Raw genomic sequence first — 25,259 nt, forward strand, 5'->3', positions numbered from 1 at the left:
GATAGAATTATTTTCAATATATGCATTTATAATATTATTTGACTATAAATTATATTCATATGATTCAGCTTTCATATATTTTATAAATAATAAATAAGATAAAAAAAGAAAAGAAAAATTCAAATAATATGAAATATATCTCAAATGTTGTCTTATTTTTTTTTTTTGAAAATAGTTTTATTTTTGTTTTCCATGTTACACGATCGTTTACATGTTTCGTTTATTCAATTACTCGCAATTATTTTCCTCAATTTTTGAAACAAGCATAGATACATGGTTCCAATGTTACTGTCTTTCGTCTGATTAATGATATTTCGGATCAATAATTCATAGAGTCTTCAGATAAGGATTCCGAGATAGTTTCAACAGTCAATATTTTGTCGGTATCCGTCGTTATCGGTGATTTCGAAGTTGTTACGGAATATTCATTTATTCATTTTATAGAAGATTTTTTTTTCGTACAATTGAAATGAATCGTAATAATATTTAAATATTTATGATAAAAAGTTTTTGATAAACACTATTAATTGAATTGAAAATTTCATATTGTCGTGCATGTGAAGAATTGACAAAAAAAGAGTGTAAATATATGCATTATAAATATAATTATAATAATTATAGTGATTTTATAATGTAATTTATAAAAAATATAAATTATGAAAAAATTCTTAGAAAAATGAAATAACAATTGAAATAGAAAAAAATAATAAAAATCAGAGAAATAATAATCATTTAATTAAAATAATTTAATAAAGATTCTAATTTGCAGAATTAGATTCTCATTATCAAGTTGAGAGATATTGTTCGAATTTAGAGGATTTGGATGGTATACACTAAAGCATTCAATATTTGCAAATCCCACTAATAGATACCACGATGCAAACGTATCTAGCGAAGAGGAAATTTCCATTCAAATTAGATACCGATTGAGAAGCCAATAAAATTTAACCCAAATTAACCATACATAAAATGATATCAAATCATAATACTTATAATAATATATGTAATTTAAAAATAGTTATAATAATCATAATTTAAGATGATAACTAAAAATTATTTATTAGAAATAAACAATAATAATAACAATAATATATGAAATTATGTTACTATTATTTTATATATATATGATATATATATATATATATATATATATATATATATATATATATATATATATAATGTAAATATATAAAGATATATGCAATCATTTATATTAAATTGTGAATATTAATACATATAAAATATATAAAAAGCATATGGAAATATACATGAAGAATAAAAAATTTAATCATATGTAATATAATTTAAATCAATATATATTTATAAATTTTATTTTAAATAACAATTTATTTATTTATAATTTTAAAATATAACTATTGTTATTCATCAGTTGATATTAATATTTATATAAAAAAATAATAAAAAATATAATAATATATATTTTAATTGATAATTTTTTATAGATTGACTTTTTAGATTATAAAGATTATTGAATTATTGAAATATTGAAGATTATTGATTATGAATATATTAAAAATAGATATATTATCTTTTTTTTTAAATATATATATTAATCGATGTAGTTCGTTATTTTCTAAAAAAAAAAAATATTAAGCTATTTACGTAGAGAAAACCTTTAATTTAATAGATATTGTAACTTTCATTAAAACTAAAACTCATGTGAAATAGCATGCACGAATAATAAAATACCAATGATTAATTGATTTAAAATTTAAAAGTGATGATAGAAAATTGGAGATAAAAATATAAAAATATATTAAATTTTAACTTTTATTATAATATTTATAATTTCCAATATATTGATAAAAATCTTTCAATATTATATTTTAGTACTCACACTTTAATACTAAATATCACACTTTAATACTAGAAACTCATTAAATAAGTTTAAACATTACTAATATAAATATTTTCGTTATTATTGATGATACAATAACGATATTAACTTCAGTTCTTATTGAATGCATCTATTTATATATACATTTAGCATGATGGCGGCCAGAAAAATATATAACGGATAAAATTAATATTTATTACATATCATTAATATGAAAATAATTTCGGAATCATTAAACTGTTCATTTTCATTTTTATACTTTTAAAAATCATTTGAAGATCTATACACAATTTTGGATTTTCTTTAAAGCGCAAAAGATTATTATCGAACCAATAAATTAAATTTTTAATTAAATTTAAATTTTTATTTAAAAGAAATTATTAAAAAAAATAACAAATTTTTTAATCAAAATAATTTAAAATATTTATAATAAAAAAATAAAATAAAAATCAAGTATCTTACAATAAATTACAGAGATAAACTGAAAAGAAAGAATTGAAAAATATCAGTAAAATTATAAAAAGAAATCATTTTATTAAAATCATTATATTTTTATTTATTTTTAAATATTATTAAATATATTATAGTTAAAAGAATTCTTTTTTCGAGAAATTCTTGAAAATCTTCAATGCTAAAAAAAAAAATGATATTGATACAAAAAATATTTGAAAAATACAATTAAAGAAAAATCTGCAATAATACGAACATTAATATTAACTAACTATTAAGGAGACAACAATTATTTACATATGATAATATATTTTACGAAAAAACTTATAAATTTTTTGTAAGTTTTATTAAAATTGAAAAAAGAAATTATTAACTATTTAATTTGAGACATACATAATTTACACATAATTTTCCGATATTCGGAAATTGAGTTCGATTCGCTTACTTAAATCGAGCTTAATTTTTCTGACTTTTTTCTTCTTCTTTCTTTTTTGTTAATATAAAAAGAAAAATGAATACTATATATTGAACATCTTTATGAAAGATATATGGAATATTCAATAATGTAAATAAATATATATATCATTCAACAATTTTTTTAACAGACTCAGAAATGTATTTTATTTTACAAACATGAAAATTTTCATTTTTTTAAATATTAATACAATTACAATTCATATGAATTCTACTTATACATAAAATTATAATACAAAATTTCTTTTCATTTTTTTCTTCTCTTCTTTCTCTTTTTCTGACTAATGTTTAAAAGATCGGAAGTTAGAGAATTTATTTACAAATATAATAATATATATTATAATCTTTTATCTTTTTTCTTTTTCGTTTAGTATATATCTGATTTCGATAATTTTTGAAGAATAAAATTCAATTAATAATTATAACGAAAACTCTATAATATATATTCTATTTGTTTCTAAATGTATAAATGAATATTTTTTCTTTATTCAAAATAAATTTTTCGAGTCAACAGTAGAATTACATGTCTATCATATACTATATTTAAATAAATATACATATTGTACAAAAATGATTAAAATTAAGATAATATATTATGAAAAGTATTATGAAAATAATTTTATTTACATATATAATTTTACTATTGTTTGAAATTAATTCTATAATTTTATAATTATTATAATTTTTCTAAAAAATGCATTTTTTACAATTACAAAATCAGTTAATTTGAATCAATTTTTTATTAACTTTAGTGTTAATTTTTCGAAAAATTAACTGGTATGTGTAAAAAAAATATATGACAAATTAGATTTGATTAATCACGAATATTGATGCATATAATTTGAATTTTTATTTGATTGATTATTTTTTATATAATTTACAGAATAATAATACAGTAAAAATAACAATTATTTTATCGATAAAATCAAATACTAAATTTTTTGGTTGTTTCATTCATCATTGATTAAAATAATGATAAAATAAAGATAGAAATAATTAAATAATTTTTCAAATTTTAATTCATATATCTATCTTGATATTATTCAATAAAATTATTTCATGATCAGAAATAATCGCAGGAGAAATATATACAAATTTAATTTTGAAAATTTTATTAAATTTAAATTTGAAATATTAATCTAAATAGAAATTCAGGAATGATTGATTTTATCCAAAATAATTGTATTTTATGACATATAAACAATATTTTTTATTTATAATTAAATGTGAAGACAAAAATGACTATAGAAAAAATTTTCAAAATATTATCAAGACATATTGTTAATAAATATTATTATATTACTTACCGATTATCATATAAATTATAACAACTGTAATATAAAATAATTGAATATAAAATTAGAACATTTAAGGATATAATAAAATAAAATCTATAATTATTTAAAATATACATTATGTATAATAAAACATTATTAATGAACACATCAATATGGTAGAAAATAGTTATAAAATATTTGTGATTTTTTGAATTAATATTAATTATAATGATATACAGTTTTGTATAGATTTTTCCTACAATAATTTGTTTCTAATATTGTTGCAAAAATACAATTCGTTTTTCCAACAAAGATGTAATAACTTTCTAAATATATTCATAATTCTATACGTATTTCGATATTAAATATTGTCACAACTTTTATATATATTAAATATATATATTGTATATATATTTTATATATATTTATATATATTAAAATAATAATATATAATCAATATATTCATTCTTTATCTTTTCTGTTTTTTCGCATATTTCATTATATTTTCATGATGAAATATATAACATCTTAATTGTTGTATTGATATATATCGCATTTAAAATTGTATAAATCTTATTCATTTAAATAATATATTATAATTTATATATAATTTGATACAAACGAAGAGTAACAAATATAGTTTATAATATGACTCAATTGTAAAGAACATAGCAGATCGCAATATAGGTGATTAGTTTTATATGTTGAATTTGTTTTAATTGGTTTCTTTTTTTTATTTAAGTCAGTTAATTAATCATCTATCATTATCACGATCTGGTGATAATTATATTCTTATTCTAATACGATTAAATTTTGAAGATTATTTACAATGCCATAACAAAACAGATATTTTCTTTTCTTTTCCTCCTATTTTGTAAGTTTTATCTATATATATATATACATATATATCATTTTTTAAATCACGTTCATGTTCACGCTAATCATGATAAACTAGAATTTCATTACGAATATAAATAACATTTTAAATAGTGCATTATAATATATCTTTGTACATTATTATTAGTATCAATATATTAAAATGTTCATATATGTGTATATAAATATTCAAATATATGCATGTATATATATATAAAATCATAAACAGAAATTTCCAGCATAAACAATAAACATATCTTATATACACACATCTTATATACATCGATCTTCAATATTTAATAAATATGTTAAGAAACAACATTTAATATGGGCACATTGTATCTGTTGATAAATATCTTAGGCGCGATACTGATAATAGATCAGAATGATGGATCTTTACATATGTATCTTACATATGTTCGTCGATTGTTTTAGACATTGACCTGAAATCAAATGTTTCATAATGAATTTAGAATTACTGAAAAGTAATTAGAAAAAATCTAAACTAGAAAAGTAAACTTATTTTTATAATTTTAGTTTAGTTATAATTATAGTTTTAAATAAAAATTGTATTTAGTTACAGTTTTAAATAAAAAAGAAAAGTATATTTAATTTATTCTGCAATCATATTTCAATAATAAATAAATCTATATAATAATATTCAATAATTCAATAATATATAAATCTATAATATTATTATTATTATATTTTTATTATATTCTTATATGCTATATATTTAACTGTGAGATAACTTTTACTGTGAATATGTGAATGAGAAAGATAAATAGTAGGAAAATTAAAGCATGAATGATTCTTAACATAAATATGAATGAAAAAGAACATAATTGAATATATTTATATTGTATACGTGTATAAGAGTATAACATAAAACTAAATATATATATTGAAAATTTTTTTATCAAATTTATTAATAACATTAAAAATTAAATACAAATCAATTCTTTTATTATTAATTTATTACAATAACAACTTTTTTCGAAAATTAAATACAGGTAACACACAGATTTATATTCTTTATTCAACTTATTCTAATATTTATAATAATATTTTTTCATGTTTTTTTCTCTATTTTATATTTATTTATTTTTTTTGTTCAATTTTACTTTATTATAGTTTGCTATTTCTTTTTATTCATTAAACATAATTTTTTCATCTTGAAAAATTAATTTTATTCACATTTTAATTTAAAATATTTCATTTAATTTCAAATTTTTAAAATTATAACAATCAAAATTAAATGTAATAAAAAAATTGTAATAGCCAATTCATAAATAACTCTCTTTCATTTTTGTTTTTCTAAATTTTTAGTATATGAACTACTGATATATATGAACTGATTTTTCTTTTCATATATATGCATACATGCATATCTATGATTTGAGTTAAAATATAAGTTAAATTAAAATCTAAGTAAATATTTCATTCTAAAAGTATGTTTTGATATTCATAATATAATATTTATGGAGAATATATCTATACGATGATGAAGATTTTGATTTATGACATAATGATTCAATTTTTTTAAAAAATTAAATTTAACAATTTAAAATCCTTAAAGATTTTTTATTCAAATTATTGCAAAATTTCGAAAAAAATTAGTTAGTATATTTGTATTACAATATTTCTTTATGTTAAAAAATATCTATTTTGCCAAAGTATAATAAAGTATATATGATTATACAAAATTATTAGGATAAATATTTTGAATAGAAATTAAAACAAATCTGAGTGAATAAAAGACAAAATTATATATATATATATATATATATATATATATATATATATATATATATATATATTATATATAATATTATATATTATATATATTATAAATATTATATATATTATATTATATATATTATATATTAGTAAAATTTCTTATGTTATATATTACTTTCATTTTTTATGCGTTTTTATCAACTTTGCATAATTCAAATATGAAGAAAAAAAAAGCAAATTAAGAAGAAAATTATTTAACATTTAAGATATAGGTGAAAAATATTTTTATTTTAGAGAAGATTTTTAAAGCAAAAGAAGTTTTGTTATATTATATGTAAATTTATTAATTTTTTCGATAATCACTTACTTTAAAAGACATCACGCCGATAATTAAAATATATCGTCAATATATTGTGAAAATCATCTGAACAATTTTTTCTTGTACATATAACGAACAAATTTTTTTAATTTTTAAAATATTCGCAAAATGTTTACCATGTTTATATATACCATGTTTATTACATATATTATGTAATATTAAAAAAAAAAATTCCCAATTCGAAAATTCAAAAAATTTTTAAGATATGTATATATATATATATATATGTATATATATATGTATATTTATATATAGATATATACATATTATATAATTTTTTTTTTTTTAACTGTTCAAATTTATTCTAAAAAAGCAAAATTGATTTATTGGTGAAAATTCGGCTATTTTTCAATACTATACGATTATGACTATATATTATGATTATATATTATGACTAGACCATAGAAGATAAAAAACAATTTTTTCAAATAAAATAATAAGTTTATAATACTTATAGTAGTAACATATATTATATATATATATATATATATATATATATATATATATATATATATATATATATACTATAATACTTAGCATATAAATATAAGCTTTATTCTATTACTATATTTTTCAAAATAATCTAAAAGAATTTTTGGATCTCATTATTCATATAATAGAATACATATATATTGTACAATGAAAAATTTTTTTTTAAATGAAGAAAACTATATTTTGTCATATCTTTATTAAAATTTTTTATTTTTAATATGATTATTAAATTTTTTTTTTTTCACGAAACGAATGAGATGAAATTATATAGAGGTTTAATAAGTAATTCGACAGCTAGATAATTTTAAAAATATATAGAATATATAGATTATTTTTCATGAAATAATGAAATTCTTCAAAAAAATATTTAAAACATATATTTGAAACAAATATATTTCATATATTTTAAGTAATATTTAAAATAAATATTTAAAAATTTTATTATATACATTATATAACAATATGATTATCGCATGACAACGAAGCAGATATAAATCTTATTATGAAAAAGTAAAACTTACTGGATTTTCATCAATATATCTACTTCTATACTTTTATATTATTTTTATATTATTATTATAAAAAAATATCATTCATTATCATAATATTTTGATGATTTGAAAGTTGATTATATATAAAAAATTGTAATTTAATGATTTTATTTTATTAATCAATATCGTAATGATATAATTACAAGATCGGAAAATTTCCGTACAAAATATTTCATATACGGAAATTATATCATTGTGAATATTTCAATATGTTGATTAATATTAATCAACAATCAATTCAAACGCTCTGAGATACCATATTTAACAAATATATCTTTGTTAAATATATCTTTGTCAAAATTTCTTTGATTAATTTTCCAGATATAAAAAATATTATGTAAATATTCATAATATAAAGCAAAGATTCTTATATATGTTAACCATGTGTTAAAATTATCTCAGTATTTCCTTAGAAAAATAAAAAATAAAGAAGCAAGTTTACCTGTTGTTATAACTATACCATATAATATAATATCATTACAAAGAATATAATATGACTATATGAAGTAACAGCTAAAAATTGTATAGCTACAATATTTTTTGTTCTTTTTGCAGCTAAAAAATAATCGGAATGTAATTCTAGATTAAATCTGCTCATTATTAAATATATTCTTTATTTCAATACTTTTAATATGAGATTCTATGTTATTAACAAAATTCGAACTAATTTCATTTAATTGTATGATTCATATAATTGTATTTCATATAATTCTATGTGATATCATATAAAATAATAAGATAATAAGCTAATTAATTTATTTACTTTTCTGGATTTGGATTATTTTATAAGTTAACATTGAAAATTCGATGTCAAGATGCTTTAAAATTTTCCAAACTTATTTCTTTAATAATTTCTAACATTCATCTTCGAAATCAATGAATAATCACATAAACATCAAATTTAATAAACAATCGAAAATTTATTCCATATTCCTCTTCTATTCAATGTTTTTTCTCATATATTTAAATGAATAAAAGAATTATGTGTAATAAATATATAAAAATTTTTATAATTATATAATTATAAAAATACATATGTGTCTTATCCATATAATTGTCATGAAAATGAAACTTTTCGAAATTTATAGCTCACAGATTCTAGCAAAAGTCCTTTCACCATTCTTCCAAAATATATTCTTAAACTATAAAACAGTATTGGTTTTATAATATATTTTATAATAAAGTCATTATTTTTTTGTTTTGGCATTCTTCTTTTTCAATTTCTATTGCTTCCAAAAAATCTTCATATGTAGAATATCAACATATATTATTTAAAAATTTTATAAAATGTAATTTAAATAGTATTAAAAACTTTAATACAACATCAGTTTTCATTGAAAACAAAGTATCATCTTGTGATTTAATCATATTCTTTATTATATTATATAACTCCATTTCTTTTACATTAATTATTATTCTTAATTTCAAATCTAATCATAAATAAAAATAAAAATAATATTTATATAAGGATTATGTGAATCATTCTTATTTTTATTATAGAATTAACATATATTTATTATTGATATTTATAGTAAAATGTAAAAAAATATTTTTTAATTAATAAGTCTTTACTCTTAAATCAAAATCTTTAATACTATTGATAAAGACGAATAAGTTATTCATTTATTTTATTATTAGATGTAGCAAAAATAGAACTGAATTTTTTTTTATCTTGTGTTATACATTCAAAATTTTTTATTACATGTATAACATTCAAAATTTTTTATTACATGTATAACATTCAAAATTTTTTATTACATGTATAACATTCAAAATTTTTTATTACATATATAACATATTATATAAGTATAATACAGAAGTTCTTCTAAGTTGTCATAGAAAATATAATAATACAATAAAGCTTATATTTGTAATATCTAAATAATATATGTATAAATCTATTTTTCAATTTTAAGTTATTTTATTAATTTATATTTTTATTTATAAAATACGTAATTGAAATTATTTAAAAAAAATCATTTAAAAAATTTGAATATCTTTTTATTTATAGTATTCTAAATACTGTCAAAAACTTATATAGTTTTAATTATTTAATTAATATTTATTTAATAACTAATAATTTCTTTTTTACAAATATTTCGAAAACTATAAAAGATCTCCGATTAAATTATAAATAAAAAAAAAATATCCTTGACAACAAATCAAAATCAATATTAATGATGAATAATAATTTTAAAATAAATAATTTATTATTTTTTCTTTTCATTAATTATTTTGAAATTTTAAAAAATTTTTTTGAAAATCATTTAAAATATTCTTAGAGCTTGCATATTAAAATTAAAATAACGAAGTTGATGAATCATTAAGAAAATATAAAAAATTAAAGAGAAGCTATTTAGATTACGTGTCCTTAGATTTAGGAAAATTATAACTTTTTGATGTCTTAATCAAAGTTTATAAATTAATTTATAATATTATTTATAATATATATAAAATTTCGCTTAGATAAAATTAATATAAAACACATTTGCAGAAAAAACAGTTTTAAAATAAGTTTCAAAATAAGTTTTAATTTAAAATAATTTTATCCTGGAAAATACTATATTAATTTACTTACCTAATAATTAAACAATTAATTGAATATGTTGATTAGTGCCATCTTAATTGACGATTGAACAGCAAAATTTCCTGCAATCAAGTTATAATCCATACCATAAGATAGTATACAAATCGACTGAAAAATATGATATATAAGACTGCAAATTTTTTTTTTTCGACAAAGTAATAATTTAAAGAATTTAATACAATATTTATTCTATTAGTTATTTAATTTTTTAAAAAAATTAAGAATCACTTTACTTGAATTGTATTTTTTATCACTTTGTTGAATATCAAACTCTGATAAAATTATGTATCTTTCAATAATTTTTTCTAATTTTAATTTTGGATAAGAAAAAATTTGGTATTAAATCAGGAAAATGTAAAAATTAAGATAGAAATTATTTTTTTAACTAAAAAATATAGAATTATAAATTGATGATTGATTATACAATACTTTTGTACTTATCAATAGAAATAAAAATTATTTTCAATATGTAATAATTATTTTTAAAAATAATAATTAATTTCAGTAAAAGCGCTATAATTGTTTCCAATTATTTGTTATTATTAATTGTATGTTAATTATTAATTGTTTTCAGTATAATAGTATAATTAGAAATTTTCGTTTAACATCTTTATTTAAATATATATGTTATCATTGATTTTAAATAATGATTTTTAAATTATATTTATTTAATAAATTTTTTTGTAATTATTTTAAATAGATGTATTAATATCTTTATTTGAATTTACTTAATGTTTTATACATTAACGAGATTTATTGTAGATTTTTATTTAGACTTTTCTAATTTACTGCATATCACGAGTAATTATAAATCCTTTATCGTTATATAAATTACTAAAAGAAAACCACAATAAATTTAATTTTTATTTCTCTGATTAATTATAATAAATTATCTATCCAAGAATGATTTTAAAAAAATACTAAAATGAAACATTTAAAATTAACAAGCAAATTTATTTACATTATAAAAACAAATAATTTAGTCATATAAATATTTCAAAGCAAATCGAATCCATTTTTATTTAAAAAATTAATATCAATTGATTTCTCAAAAGAATAAAACATCATTAATTCATCATTTTAAATATAACTTTTCTTTTTCTTTTTTCTTTATTAACAAACTTTGTATCATTTCTTTTTTTTTTTTTTTAGCTCTTATAATAGCGATATGAAGATATCAAGGTTAAAACGCTTTTTGTAAGCATGCAGAGGAAGATAAGGAATAATACAGAGGTAAAGAGACAAAGATAGACAGGATAGATTAAAATACGTTTACACTAACCAGGATAGTAGACAATTTCGTGAGAAACGTTGTAGTTCACCTTTGGTATACCAAGCAAGCATTTGACAGTCGCTGCTTCCGGCAAATCTTCGTCCAATAAGGCCGTTCGTGATAAGATATCGTATAGTCCATCGGCACGCAGCATAATAGTGGGCTTCGCTGTTTGCTTTTCTAGAACACCTCTACAATAGAAGTGACATTTGCAAAATTATCATGATTGTTGAAACTCGAAATGTCGACTAATTAAGCCTTAGTATATTAATATTATTACAAAAATATATTTTTATTATTATTGTATATTTGTTTGTTGTATTTTAGACTTTTAAATAAACTAAGTATTTCAAGATAGAATTAATATTGATTTAGTAGAATAAATTTGAATAAAAAAGATTTTAATTGCGTGCAATTGCAAAAAATATATAAATAGCAAAAAGAAACATAGAATGTAAAAACAAAGTATAGAAAAATTTATATAAATCCATATGAAATTACAATTTCCATAATCCAATATATCAATGACATAATTTAATTTTATTTTTTAGAAAATTTTCGTTATTGAATAAAAAAAAATTCAAGAAACAAATTTTAAATGATTTTAATTTGAAAAAAATTCAAAATTTGAAAAATCGTAATTTTGAACTTTCTTAAATTTCAAATTATATTTTTTCTTCTTTTTTTTTTTAATTAAAATTTGAAATGATTAAATTTGAGAATAGAAATATTTCACATAATATTTTTAATTTTTAATCAAATTTCAAATATTCAAATAAATTTTAAATAGATAAAAATAGATAAATTTTGAATATGTTATTGATTTGCTACAATAACACAAAAGTCATTATTTTAGAAAAAATTCAACATTTCCATCATATAAGGATACATAAACATATCATGTTAAAAATTTTTTAAACTTGAGTACTTAAAAAGTACTTATAGAATTCTATCAATAAAAAGAATAGTTATTTTTATATTAAAAATTGAAAAAAATTTTTAAATTTTGATCAATATAGAATACTAAATTATTAATGGAGTATTTTTAAATCAAATTAAATCGATTCTAAATTGAATTAAAGAACTTTAGTTTAAAACTTAAAACTTTTGTTCATAATTCAATATGTTTTAGAATTCGTGAAATATGCAATAATATATACAATAAAATATATACAAATAATAAATCTAAAAAATTTATATTTTTTTATATTTAAATGAATTTCAAAAATTAAAAGAATTTCAGAAGTCTATAAGATCTTATCTAATAAAATAATTAATTTTTTTTTTACAAAAAATCATTTCGACTTTATTAACAAGTTATTAACGAAAAACATTCAGGCTAATCAGATAGATCTATCGTGTTGTAGCAGTAGCATTGCATATGTATCGTTAGCTATCATTAATCAGGGTCAACTTGAACATGCTCGAAACATCTGTTGAATTTAATTTTTGCGATAGGACTCTTTGTTGCGGCCAATATTCTTTGCTAATATCTTTTCGTTAATGAACTCTAAATAATTTTCGCAAAAGAAAAAGTTGCTTAAAATTATTTTAAAAATTACTAGTTAACTCTTATTGATCGATTTTTAAAAATATTTATATAATGTTTATATTTTGTTTATATATTGAAAACAAGACTTAATTAAAATTTTTGAAATGATAAAAGATCTAAAAATAATTGAAAAATAAAGTATTTTATTATAATGCTTGATTGAAAGATTAGAAAGCTTGTTGGAATATACTTACTCGATGATTATATCTAAAATAGGTTGGGGATATAGTCCTTCTGCTACACATGTTATCTCCACTCTATCCTTATCGTCTATAGTTTTCTTCGTATGTACAATATCAAATTTGTCCTCCGTTGCTGAAACAAATAAATTTTACTTTATGTAACATTATATTGAAATATATGATATTTTATTTAAAATTTACAATTAATAATCATTGTATATATATATATAATATTCTTAATCATGAAATTATGATTTTTTATTTTAAAAAATAAATATAAAATTGTTTTATTAATTTTTATGTTATGTTATATTATATTATAACGTTTTCTTTTTTATGAAGATAATAAAGACGATTATATGATTCATTTAAATATTTTAGATAATTTAGTCTACAATAAAAGCAATTTTTAAAAATAATTATATCATAGATAATTCATAATAGTTTAAATTAAGTTAAGTTAGATTAAATTTAATTTAGTTAGATTAAGTAGAATGTATAGAATTAATTATGTATAATTTATATTCTGTATTTAATATTTAAAAATTAATATTCAAAAATTAAATTTAAAGAGAAAAAATTTTAAATTTAAGTAATAGAAATGAAGCAAGCATAGATTTTTTTAAATTATTATGAATTAAAATGAAATATTATCTATAAAATATATAATATTTACAGTATTTTATATTTAACGAATAATATTTAAAAAAAAATTTTAAACATGTAACTGAAATTTCATAATTATTCTAAAAAATCATCTAAAAATCAAAAATATACATTTTTTTATATTAGATAGAAAACAATATAAATTGAAGTATTCTTAAAATATTTTTTTTCTATTATGTTTAATATACGGCATCTATATTATAATGATCCTCTAAAAATAAAGCTTTTAAAATGAATTCAATGATTTCTTTAATTGTAGCACTGTTGCTGTTTTTTATTTTTAACTTTTATTTATCTTTTCTAAATTAGTTTTATATATTAGTCATTTTATAAATTAGTCATAAAACAAATTTGATTCTTTATAAATGACAAAGTTTAATAATGAATTTTATATTTATATATAAGTTTAATAATTTTTGTATTTCGGATTGCATATTATTCAAAATTGAAAGCAAATTTGCTATTACTATAAAACCAATTGTGAAATTTTATCCATTCCATTTTTTTAAATGAATTTACATTCTCTAAATTATATTCTATTTTATTATAACTTTTATTCAATCATATTTATATTATATATAATTTATATAATTTATATTATATTCACTTCCGACCAATCAATTCTTACATGTATATTTATTATCAACTGCTTATGCACAGATGCTGGTAAATTTTAATCCTAAATAGATTCTTTAAATTTTAAGTAATTCATATTTTTTTTTCTTAAAATTTGTATCTTTATCTAGATAATTGAATATAATGATGATTTATTTAAAGCTTTCTGCATTTTGTAATGCAATGTCAATTTTTTAAAATTTAATTAAAGTTTATAATGGAGGAATTTTTAGAAAGTTTAATTAAAATTTCATTATTAATGTGAACAAAATTTCTAGAAATATCAATAATAATATTTGCTAATATATTATTTTAATTTAAATATTTATAAAATATTAATATATTCGTGAAATACCTTTCTAACCTTTTTCCAAATATCAATATTAGAAAAATAAACAAAAATATTGATTAAATATAAGCAATTTCAATTTAAATGAAATGAGACAAATTGAGATAGTTCGATCTTGATTTACCACATCGCCATTTCATTCTATCTTTATCATATTTTATTCAGTTTTATAAATCTTGATCAATTTTTGTAAATCAATTCTTGTATTTGTTTTGATTTTCAAATCTCTTATGAATATCTTATATATATATATAATGTTAAATAGATATTCATGTTTTTAATTTTATATATGTAAAAATATACATAAATGTAAATATTGAATATACATCTTATTTTAATATACTTTTAAAATAATTTAATTTTTTAATTTTTAATTTATTTCTTTCTATATACGTTTTATTAATCATGGATAATTAAACGTTTTATAAATCGTAATCTAAAATAAATACAATACTTTATTTCTTTATTTATTTATTTAAAATTTTATTGGCTATTTTTGTTAAACTATTCATTGTGCCGTTTTACATTACATATCAATTTATTGAGAAACATTGAATCAATTCAGCAATTATATATATTTATATTAGATAAAATGTTAATTAATTTTCGGAAACAAATTATAATATAAAAAATCTATCAATATATTCTCAATTTTCAATAATTTTAGCTTTCTTTAGAGATCGTTAAACTCTTATCATTTAAATTTTTATTTGGATTATAATATTATTATATAAACGAATATAAAGTAATATTTTATAAACAAATAAAAAAATAAAAATTTCATTTGAGTTTAGTCAATAAAACTAATTTAAAAAATTTTAAACTATAACATATTCTATTATATTCTACTTTTTTATACTATAATATATTCTAAATATGATTTTGAAAATCTTTTATTTTTAATTCCTTACGTTTATTTATAGTCATATTAAAGTTATAATTTATAAAAACTTTGAAAATCTGTTTTATATATATATATATATTGTACACATATATTTTTCAAAAATTTTAAAACATTTATTATTTTTGCTGAAAATATAAATATATGTATATTGATATTGTACTATTGTATTATTGTGTATATATATATATATATATATATATATATATATATATATATATATATATATATATACTTTCTCATTATTTTTAAATTACTTTTCTTTGACCAATTATATATTTATATTTATTTATATATTATTTATTTATATCCAAAAATTTTTGCTTATAATTCAAAAAAATTGGAATTAAATAATTTTTTCAAATTATTTCTTTATATTTTATTTATTTATTTATATTTATGTTTATTATTTATATTTTATATATATATATATTATTTACATTTTATTTTATTTATTTCTACTCATTTTTTATTTAAGAAATTTCTTTATTACAAAATTTGAAGAAAGTAAAAAGAAAGAAAATTATTGAAAATTAATAAGAATTAACTAAAGAAGATTTGATTAAAAAATATAAAAAATTATGATATAATAATATAAACAATGTATAAAAAAAAATATAGTATTGGAAAAAAAAATCGATTTTATAAGAAACTTTATTTTATTAAAATATACAGAGTATTTATATATTTATGTTAGTATTTATATATTTATTATGTACAATATATTTTTCAAATGATTTATTCTAGAGATCAAAACAAAAAATTGGTATATAAAAATAATAAAGATTTATTTAAGTTATAAACAATTGAAATTTCTTTTAAACGAAGAGAAACAAAGATAGAAATTATTCCTTATCATATCGCTATTTTATTGCCGTGCTATTTTATTTTCACCTCACTTCATTTAATATGAGTTTAAATTGCTTACAATAAACAAACATCAACCGATATTTTATATTAATTTGTATATATTATATATTAACTTTTGTGTTTGTTAATTTTTAAAATCGATTTTCTACGAATATATTAACATTGTAAATATTATTTATTTGAAAATTAAATTATATATAATATAATTATGTATTAATAATCAATTTCAATTTAAATGATAAATTTTAATAATCATTTAGAATTAATATATACTTTTAATTTTATATACAAATTATTTATTTTGTTGCTACTCTCTTAATATCTCAAAAAAAAAGAAAAATCTAAAAAAAAAATAAATAATAGTATGTTTATTCTCCAAGAACAAAATCGTGATATTAGGAGAAATTTTGCAGAATTAAGGGAGCAAAAAAAAAAAAATTGAGAAAAGAAAAAAATAAAATAAGACATAAAGAAAAAAAGAAGATACAAAATAAAAAATATTAATTTCAGAATCATATATTTCAAGTAATGAAATTCAGATAACTTAGATTTTTAAATAGAAATATTAAATAGAAGTTTTTTTTCGGTATTTTTTTTTTTTAATATAGTAAAAATATATATTTTTTAACTTTCATGTAAAAATTGGAATTCGAAAATAGAAAAGAAAAACATTTCTCATGATTTATATTATTCTAAAAACAATTTAAAAAAATTTAAATTGAGCCTCTATACTGAAAACATAAATAGAGAAAAAAGAAAAGAAACAAAAAAAAAGCATAAAGAAAGAAAGAAATATTAAAATGCTCTAAAAAATTTCAAAAGTTAAATGCATATTTTTTATTATTTATATGAAATATATGAAAATAAGCGAAACGAAAAAAGAGATCGATTTACTACGATAATAAACTGTAAAGCTTGTTCGATTGTTGTGATTTCATTTATAATAAAATACGACAAAATGGCTCAATAAATTATTATGTATTTTAATTGAAACTCGTCTCTGAAAAATAGTTAATAAATTCGTAAGAAATGAAAAGTTTGATAATAATCCGAGTGTTTAAAAATTAAATTATTAATATTTTTTTATAAAATATAATGATTGAATTTTATATGAATGAATATAATATCCAAATATCATTATTTCTAAAATAATTTAATAATACATAGAAGAATTTATGCACTTATTTCTTAAATATATACGGACGTATGTATTAGTTATTCAAAAAATTATTAATAAATAATTAAGAGATCAAAAAATGATATAATCAAATTTTTGAATATGAATTATTTTATATCTATTCTATAACTCTATAATGTTTTTATTTTTGAAATGTCATATTTTATTTTGTTATACCCATATTTTTCAAAGATTTTAATCAAATATTTAATAATTTATATTATAATTTCTTTTTATTTCTATGATTTTTATGAATTATGAGATAAATTAAAATTTTCACTTATGTTTTAAATTTATTTATATTTTCTACTTATAATTATTAAGAAATTTCTAGTTAAAAGTATCACTTATTATAAATAAAGAATCATATTCTTTATTAATTAAAATAGAAAATAAGTGAACAAATCTTGTTAATACATTCAAATTTGATATTTTGATATTATATCATTGATTATAAAAAAAAAGATTGTAAATGATCAACAAAGATTATTTTATAAATAGAAAGGAAGATAAAAACATTGACAAAGCCATATACAAAATGCTATTATATTTGCTATTTCCATGTTTAAATAATAAGCAGACATTAATGACTCAAGAATAACTTTCATATATAATACTAAATGAATAATGAAAATTGGTACTTTGTTTACGAAGTAATTTTTGTTAATATTAATGATAATCTTCTATTAATAATCCAAATCTTTTGTACTGATTTTTTGAATCAATCTTTTTTTACATTTAATACGTTGCAAAGAAATTCACTCATATATCGAATATTTATATATATATTTTTATATATATATATATATATATTTATATATATATATTTATATATATATATTTATATATATATATTTATATATATATATATATATATATATATATTTATATATATATATTTATATATATAAATAATAAAACTCAAATTTATGTTAAAAGAATTGATATAGGATTTATATTGATTGGATATTTTTTGTTTGCCTTGGTTAGTATTATAAGACTTAAAATCTTCAAAAATTGTTTATATCTTCTATATTTAATTTCATACAATTCTTATAATCTTTAATATATTATATTTTCTATAACATTAATATTTTCTATAATAATATTTTCTACACTATATAAAAATTTGTTCAATCTGTAAACAATGAATGATCGGTTTTTTTAGTGATTGAAAAAACTATTTGTCAATTGTCTATTAATTTAATGCAATGGATAAATCAAGATGTACTAAAATTAATATACTATCGTTTGCTATTCTAAAAGATCAAAGAAAAGGATATTGAATCAAAAAAAAAAAATATAATATATATGTATAAATTGTAGTTACTATGATTCTAAGCAAAAGTTTGATTCTCGTTCATTTATAATAGTTATAATCAATATACAATGTTAGCAAAAGTTTGTTGATATCAAATTAAATCTAAGCGACAATGTAAAAAAAAAACTGTTTAAAATATTATTTATGACAATATATTTCAAACTCATTAAAATTGATATCTTTTTATATAAAATAATTACTAATAATTGTCAATAATTACCAACTATGATAAAAAAAAGAATAACTAGCCTATTTTATTCGACATAAATAATCAATAGCGAAATACTTACAATACACAACCATGAAGGCGCTTGCAGATTGCTCATCTGCAAAAGTAGATATGACACATCTATATTCGCCGGTAAGATCGATACCAGGTTTATTCAATTTCATGGCTCGGTAAGTGGTACATGGATCGTTACTGGCTTTATAGTTCAAATCAACGTACTAATCTATACTATCTCTATAATTACATATATATATATATATATATATATAATTATTTATTAATATATAAATAATATTAAATATATATATATTTAATTATATATATATATAAATATTTTATTTTAAATAAATAAAATATAACAAAAAAAAAAAAAAACTTGTTTTATTAATTATTATTAATAATTAAAATTAATTAATTTTAAAAAAATATTTATAATATAAAATAATTAATTTTATATTTAAAATTTTATACTAAATAATAAAATTATATATTAAATAATATGAATAAATAAAAATTAAATTATAAATTTTAAAAAAATTATTTTATATTATTTTATTATTATAAATTTATTATTATTATTATTATTATAAATTTATTAAATAAATCATGTTGTGGTTTTTAAGATTAATTGTATTAATTGATTTATATATAAAATATAAAAATTATTAAAAATTATAGTAAATTATAGTTAATAGAGAATTCTGAAACAATGAATGAAAGTTTTATTCGGAAATTAATTCTAGTAAGGATAAATATGAGTGCCAGCAATAGCGGTTAAACTCGACTTATAAATTAATTTTTTCTAATATTAATTTAAATTGTAATAAAAATTATAATTAAATTTATTGATTTTAGGTGAAATTTTGAATTAATAATAATAATTATAAATAATTTTTTTTGTCATTAAAAAATTTAATAAAAAACTAGGATTAGATACCCTACTATAAAAAGAGTAAATAAATATATTAAGTTAGTAAATGTTGAATCATTAAAATTAAACGATATGGCGGCTTTTTATATCTAGTTAGAGATGTTTGTCGATTAATTTGATAGTCCACGATAAGATCTACTTAAGTTTAAATTTATGTATTGTTGTTTTAACTGGCTTGAATTTATTTGGGTTAGAGAAATTTTATATAATAATAATTCAAATCAAAATGTAGTATATTTAAGATATAAGATGAATATCAATAAATTTAATTTTAGAATTATTTATTTTAATATAAATATGAAAGAGAATTTAAAAGTAAATTAAAGTAATTTCTTTAATTGAAGATAGTATTAAAAAGTGTACAAATCGCCCGTCAATTTCATTAAAATTGAAATAAGTCGTAACATAGTAAGAGTACCGGAAGGTGTTTTTAGATTAAAATTTTAGTTTAAAGTAAAATATTTCTTTTACAGTGAAAAGATTAAAAAATTAGTTTTTTAAAATTTTATAATTAAAATTATTAATAAAATTATTTGATTATATATATATATATATATATATATATATATATATATATATATATATTATTTATTTATTTTTTTTAAAAGTTTATAAAAATTTTATTTAAGTTATATTAATTATTTTGAAATAATTTAAAATTTTATAGTTTAAAGTAATGTAAATGAAAATTTAAATGTAAAAAAGTAGAATAATTTTTTGTACCTTTTGTATCAGGGTTGATTAAAATTTATTTAATAATTTTAAATATCTCGAAAATAGGGGAGCTAAATTTATATTATTTTTTTTGTAACAATAAAATTATAAATATAGATTTAGAAATTAAATGTTAAACGAATTTATTAATATCTAGTTTTTTTAGAAATAAATTTAATTTAGATATAATTATTTTAGTAAATTAAATTTTATTTTAATTTATTAATTTTTATATTAAAAATTTATGGGATAATCTATGAATTTAAAATAAAAATTTAATTTTAATTTTTAATGTTATAGAGATAATATTTTTCTTTAATTTTAATAATTTAATAATTTAATATTTATAAATTAATAATGATTTAAATTTATATTTTATTTTTCTATAAAAATTTATATTTTAATTAATAAAATATAGAAATAATGATTAGATTAGTAATAAAGTTATATTTTATAATGATATTTTGTATTATATAATTTAAAGGAACTCGGCAAATATATTATTCACCTGTTTATCAAAAACATGTCCTGTTGATTATAATTTTAGGTCGATCTGCTCAATGAATTATTTTAAATAGCTGCAGTATGTTGACTGTACAAAGGTAGCATAATAAATTGTCTTTTAATTGAAGAATTGAATGAAAGAATTAATGAAATAATAACTGTCTCTAAATTATTGAATGAATTTAAATTTTTAGTTAAAATTCTAAAATTTAATTATGGGACGATAAGACCCTATAGAATTTAATTTAATTTTTAAATTTATTTATAATTTTAATAAATATATTTAAGATTAAATTTGATTGGGAGGATTGGTAAATTTAATAAACTTTATTTAAAATTTAATTTTGATATAAAGATAATTTTTTGAATTACAAATTGTAATTAAAAGAATAAATTACCTTAGGGATAACAGCGTAATATCTTTTGATAGATCATATAGATAAAGATGTTTGCGACCTCGATGTTGAATTAAGATGAAAATTAGGCGCAGTAGTTTAAGTTTTTAAGTCTGTTCGACTTTTAAAATCTTACATGATTTGAGTTCAAATCGACGTAAGTCAGATTGGTTTCTATCTATAATAAAATATTAATTAATTGTACGAAAGGACTTTAATTTTTAAATTATTTATAAATTAATAATAAATATATTATAGTTATTTTAGCATAATAGTGCATTAAATTTAGGATTTAATTATATTAATTCTTTTAAATTAATAAATAATAATTTGAGTATTAGTTAATTTATTGATTTTGATAGTTATAGTTTTAATTAGAGTAGCATTTTTAACTTTATTAGAACGAAAAATTTTAGGTTATATTCAGGATCGTAAAGGTCCTAATAAAATTATATTATTTGGTATATTTCAACCTTTTAGTGATGCATTAAAGTTATTATCTAAAGAATGATTTTTTTTTAATTATTCAAATTTATTTATTTATAGACCTATATTAATATTTTTTTTATCATTAGTTATATGAATTTTATATCCTTGATTTGGATTTATATATTATATTGAATTTAGTATTTTATTTATATTGTTAGTTTTGGGTTTAAGAGTTTATCCTGTTTTATTTGTTGGATGAATTTCTAATTGTAATTATGCTATTTTAGGATCAATACGATTAGTATCAACGATAATTTCATTTGAAATTAATTTATTTTTTTTAGTATTTAGGTTAATAATAATAGTTGAAAGTTTTTCATTTAATGAATTTTTTTTTTTTCAGAATAATATTAAATTTGCAATTTTGTTGTATCCATTATATTTGATAATGTTTACTAGAATATTAATTGAATTAAATCGAACTCCATTTGATTTAATTGAAGGAGAATCTGAATTAGTATCTGGTTTTAATATTGAATATCATAGAAGAATATTTGTGTTAATTTTTTTATCTGAATATATAAATATTATATTTATAAGAGTTATTTTAAGATTAATATTTTATGGATTTAAGTGTTGATCAATTAAATTTATTTTAATTTATTTATTTCATATTTGTTTAATTATTTGAATTCGAGGTATTTTACCTCGAATTCGATATGATGAATTAATGAATATATGTTGAACTGAAATATTAATATTAGTTATAATTTATTTAATATATTTATATTTTATAAAAGAATTTTTATGTATTTAAAGTTTAATATTAATTTATATTAAAATAAGTAAAAAAGTTAATAGAAAATTTTATTTCTATATTATATTTTCAAAATATATACTTATTCAAGTTCATTAACTTAAAATTTAAAAATTGATTTTAAAAAAATTAATTTTTTATTTGATTTAATTTGATGGTGAATTTCAAATTAAATTATCTCATAATTTTCTTAAATAGAAATTTAAGAAAAAATATAAGAAATATGTTGTTGTAAATAATATATTAATATTAGTAAATGGATATTCAATTAATTGTTTACCTAATCATGTTAATAAAATGAAGTTATTAATAAATATTCAATAATAAATTTTATTTAATATATTAAATTTATTGTTTATTATTTTATTATTATAAAAAATTATAATATAAAGAATAATAATTGATATTACTAGTCCGATTACACCTCCTAATTTATTAGGAATTGCTCGTAAAATTGAATATGCAAATAGGAAATATCATTCAGGTTTAATATGAGTTGGAGTATTTATTGGATTTGCAATTTTAAAATTGTCTGGATCTCCTAAATGATATGGAAATTGAAAATTAATGAATATAAAGATAAATAAGATGATATAAAATCCTAAAAGATCTTTAATTGAAAAATATGGATGAAATGAAATTTTATAATTATTAAAATTTGATCCAAGAGGATTAGATGATCCAGTTAAATGTAAGGCAAATAAATGAAGATAACTATAAATAAAATTAATAATGGTAAAATAAAATGTAAAGAAAAAATCGATTTAATGTAGCATTATTAATTGAAAATCCACCTCAAATTCATAATACAATTGTATCACCAATATAAGGAATTGCTGATAAAAGATTAGTAATAACTGTTGCACCTCAATATGATATTTGTCCTCATGGTAGTACATATCCTATAAATGCAGCTGCTATTGATATTAAAAGAATTATAATTCCAATTCCTCATACATATTTAATTTATATGAACAATAAAATAAATTTCGACTAATATGAATATATATTATTAAAAAATAAAATGATGCTCCATTTATGTGAATTAAACGAAATAATCATCCTGAATTTATATCTTTTATAATATTAGTAATTGATCAGAAAGCAATATCAATATTTGGACAATAATGTATTGATAAAATAAATCCAGAAATGATTTGAATTATTAAAAAAATTCCAAGAATTGATCCAAAATTTCATATATAATTAATATTTACTGGAGTTGGTAAATAAATTGTTGATATAATTATTTTTAGAAATTCATTGGAACTAAAAAAGTTTATAAATTTTTTCATTGATGGTAAAAATTAATAATAATAATAATATAATAATTTAATAATGATTTTAAATTAAATATTAATTATTTTTTTTACGTAGAGTTTTTTTTTCAATATATGTATTTTGTTATTAAAATTAGGGTAATAATTAATATTAAAATTATAATAAAAAATAGTGTTGAATTTATTTTTATATATAGATATATTAAATCAATATTCTTAAAATAATTAAAGTAATGTTCATTTTGTATTAATTTATTATAGATTTTTATTGTAATAATAATTAAAAATAAAGTTTGAATAAAAGGCTTTATTTTTAATTTTAATGGTTCATTGATTAATGAAATAAAATAGGAAAATATAATTAATATTC

General features: G+C 16.8%; 1 protein-coding gene across 1 annotated transcript; it reads right to left on the reverse strand.

Annotated features, from left to right (window-relative positions):
- Window positions 1–5,110: 5,110 nt before the first annotated feature.
- LOC102655287 lies at window positions 5,111–20,033 on the reverse strand. Its single transcript, XM_026439990.1, has 5 exons — window positions 19,881–20,033; window positions 13,704–13,824; window positions 11,967–12,148; window positions 10,676–10,746; window positions 5,111–5,378 (listed from the first exon to the last, which is right to left on the reverse strand). The coding sequence occupies exons 1-4, from the start codon at window positions 19,981–19,983 to the stop codon at window positions 10,691–10,693; spliced, it is 462 nt and encodes a 153-aa protein (XP_026295775.1). The 5' UTR covers window positions 19,984–20,033; the 3' UTR covers window positions 5,111–5,378; window positions 10,676–10,690.
- Window positions 20,034–25,259: the final 5,226 nt, after the last annotated feature.

The sequence above is a fragment of the Apis mellifera genome, linkage group LG4 (assembly GCF_003254395.2).
Source record: "Apis mellifera strain DH4 linkage group LG4, Amel_HAv3.1, whole genome shotgun sequence".
Lineage (NCBI taxonomy): Eukaryota > Metazoa > Arthropoda > Insecta > Hymenoptera > Apidae > Apis > Apis mellifera.

Coding starts and splice junctions, on each gene's coding strand:
- LOC102655287 (XM_026439990.1), bottom strand. CDS start 19,983: ATGAAATTGAATAAACCTGGTATCGATCTTACCGGCGAATATAGATGT. Junction 13,825..19,880: donor CGCCTTCATGGTTGTGTATT/GTAAGTATTTCG, acceptor TATTTGTTTCAG/CAACGGAGGACAAATTTGAT. Junction 12,149..13,703: donor ATTTTAGATATAATCATCGA/GTAAGTATATTC, acceptor CTTCTATTGTAG/AGGTGTTCTAGAAAAGCAAA.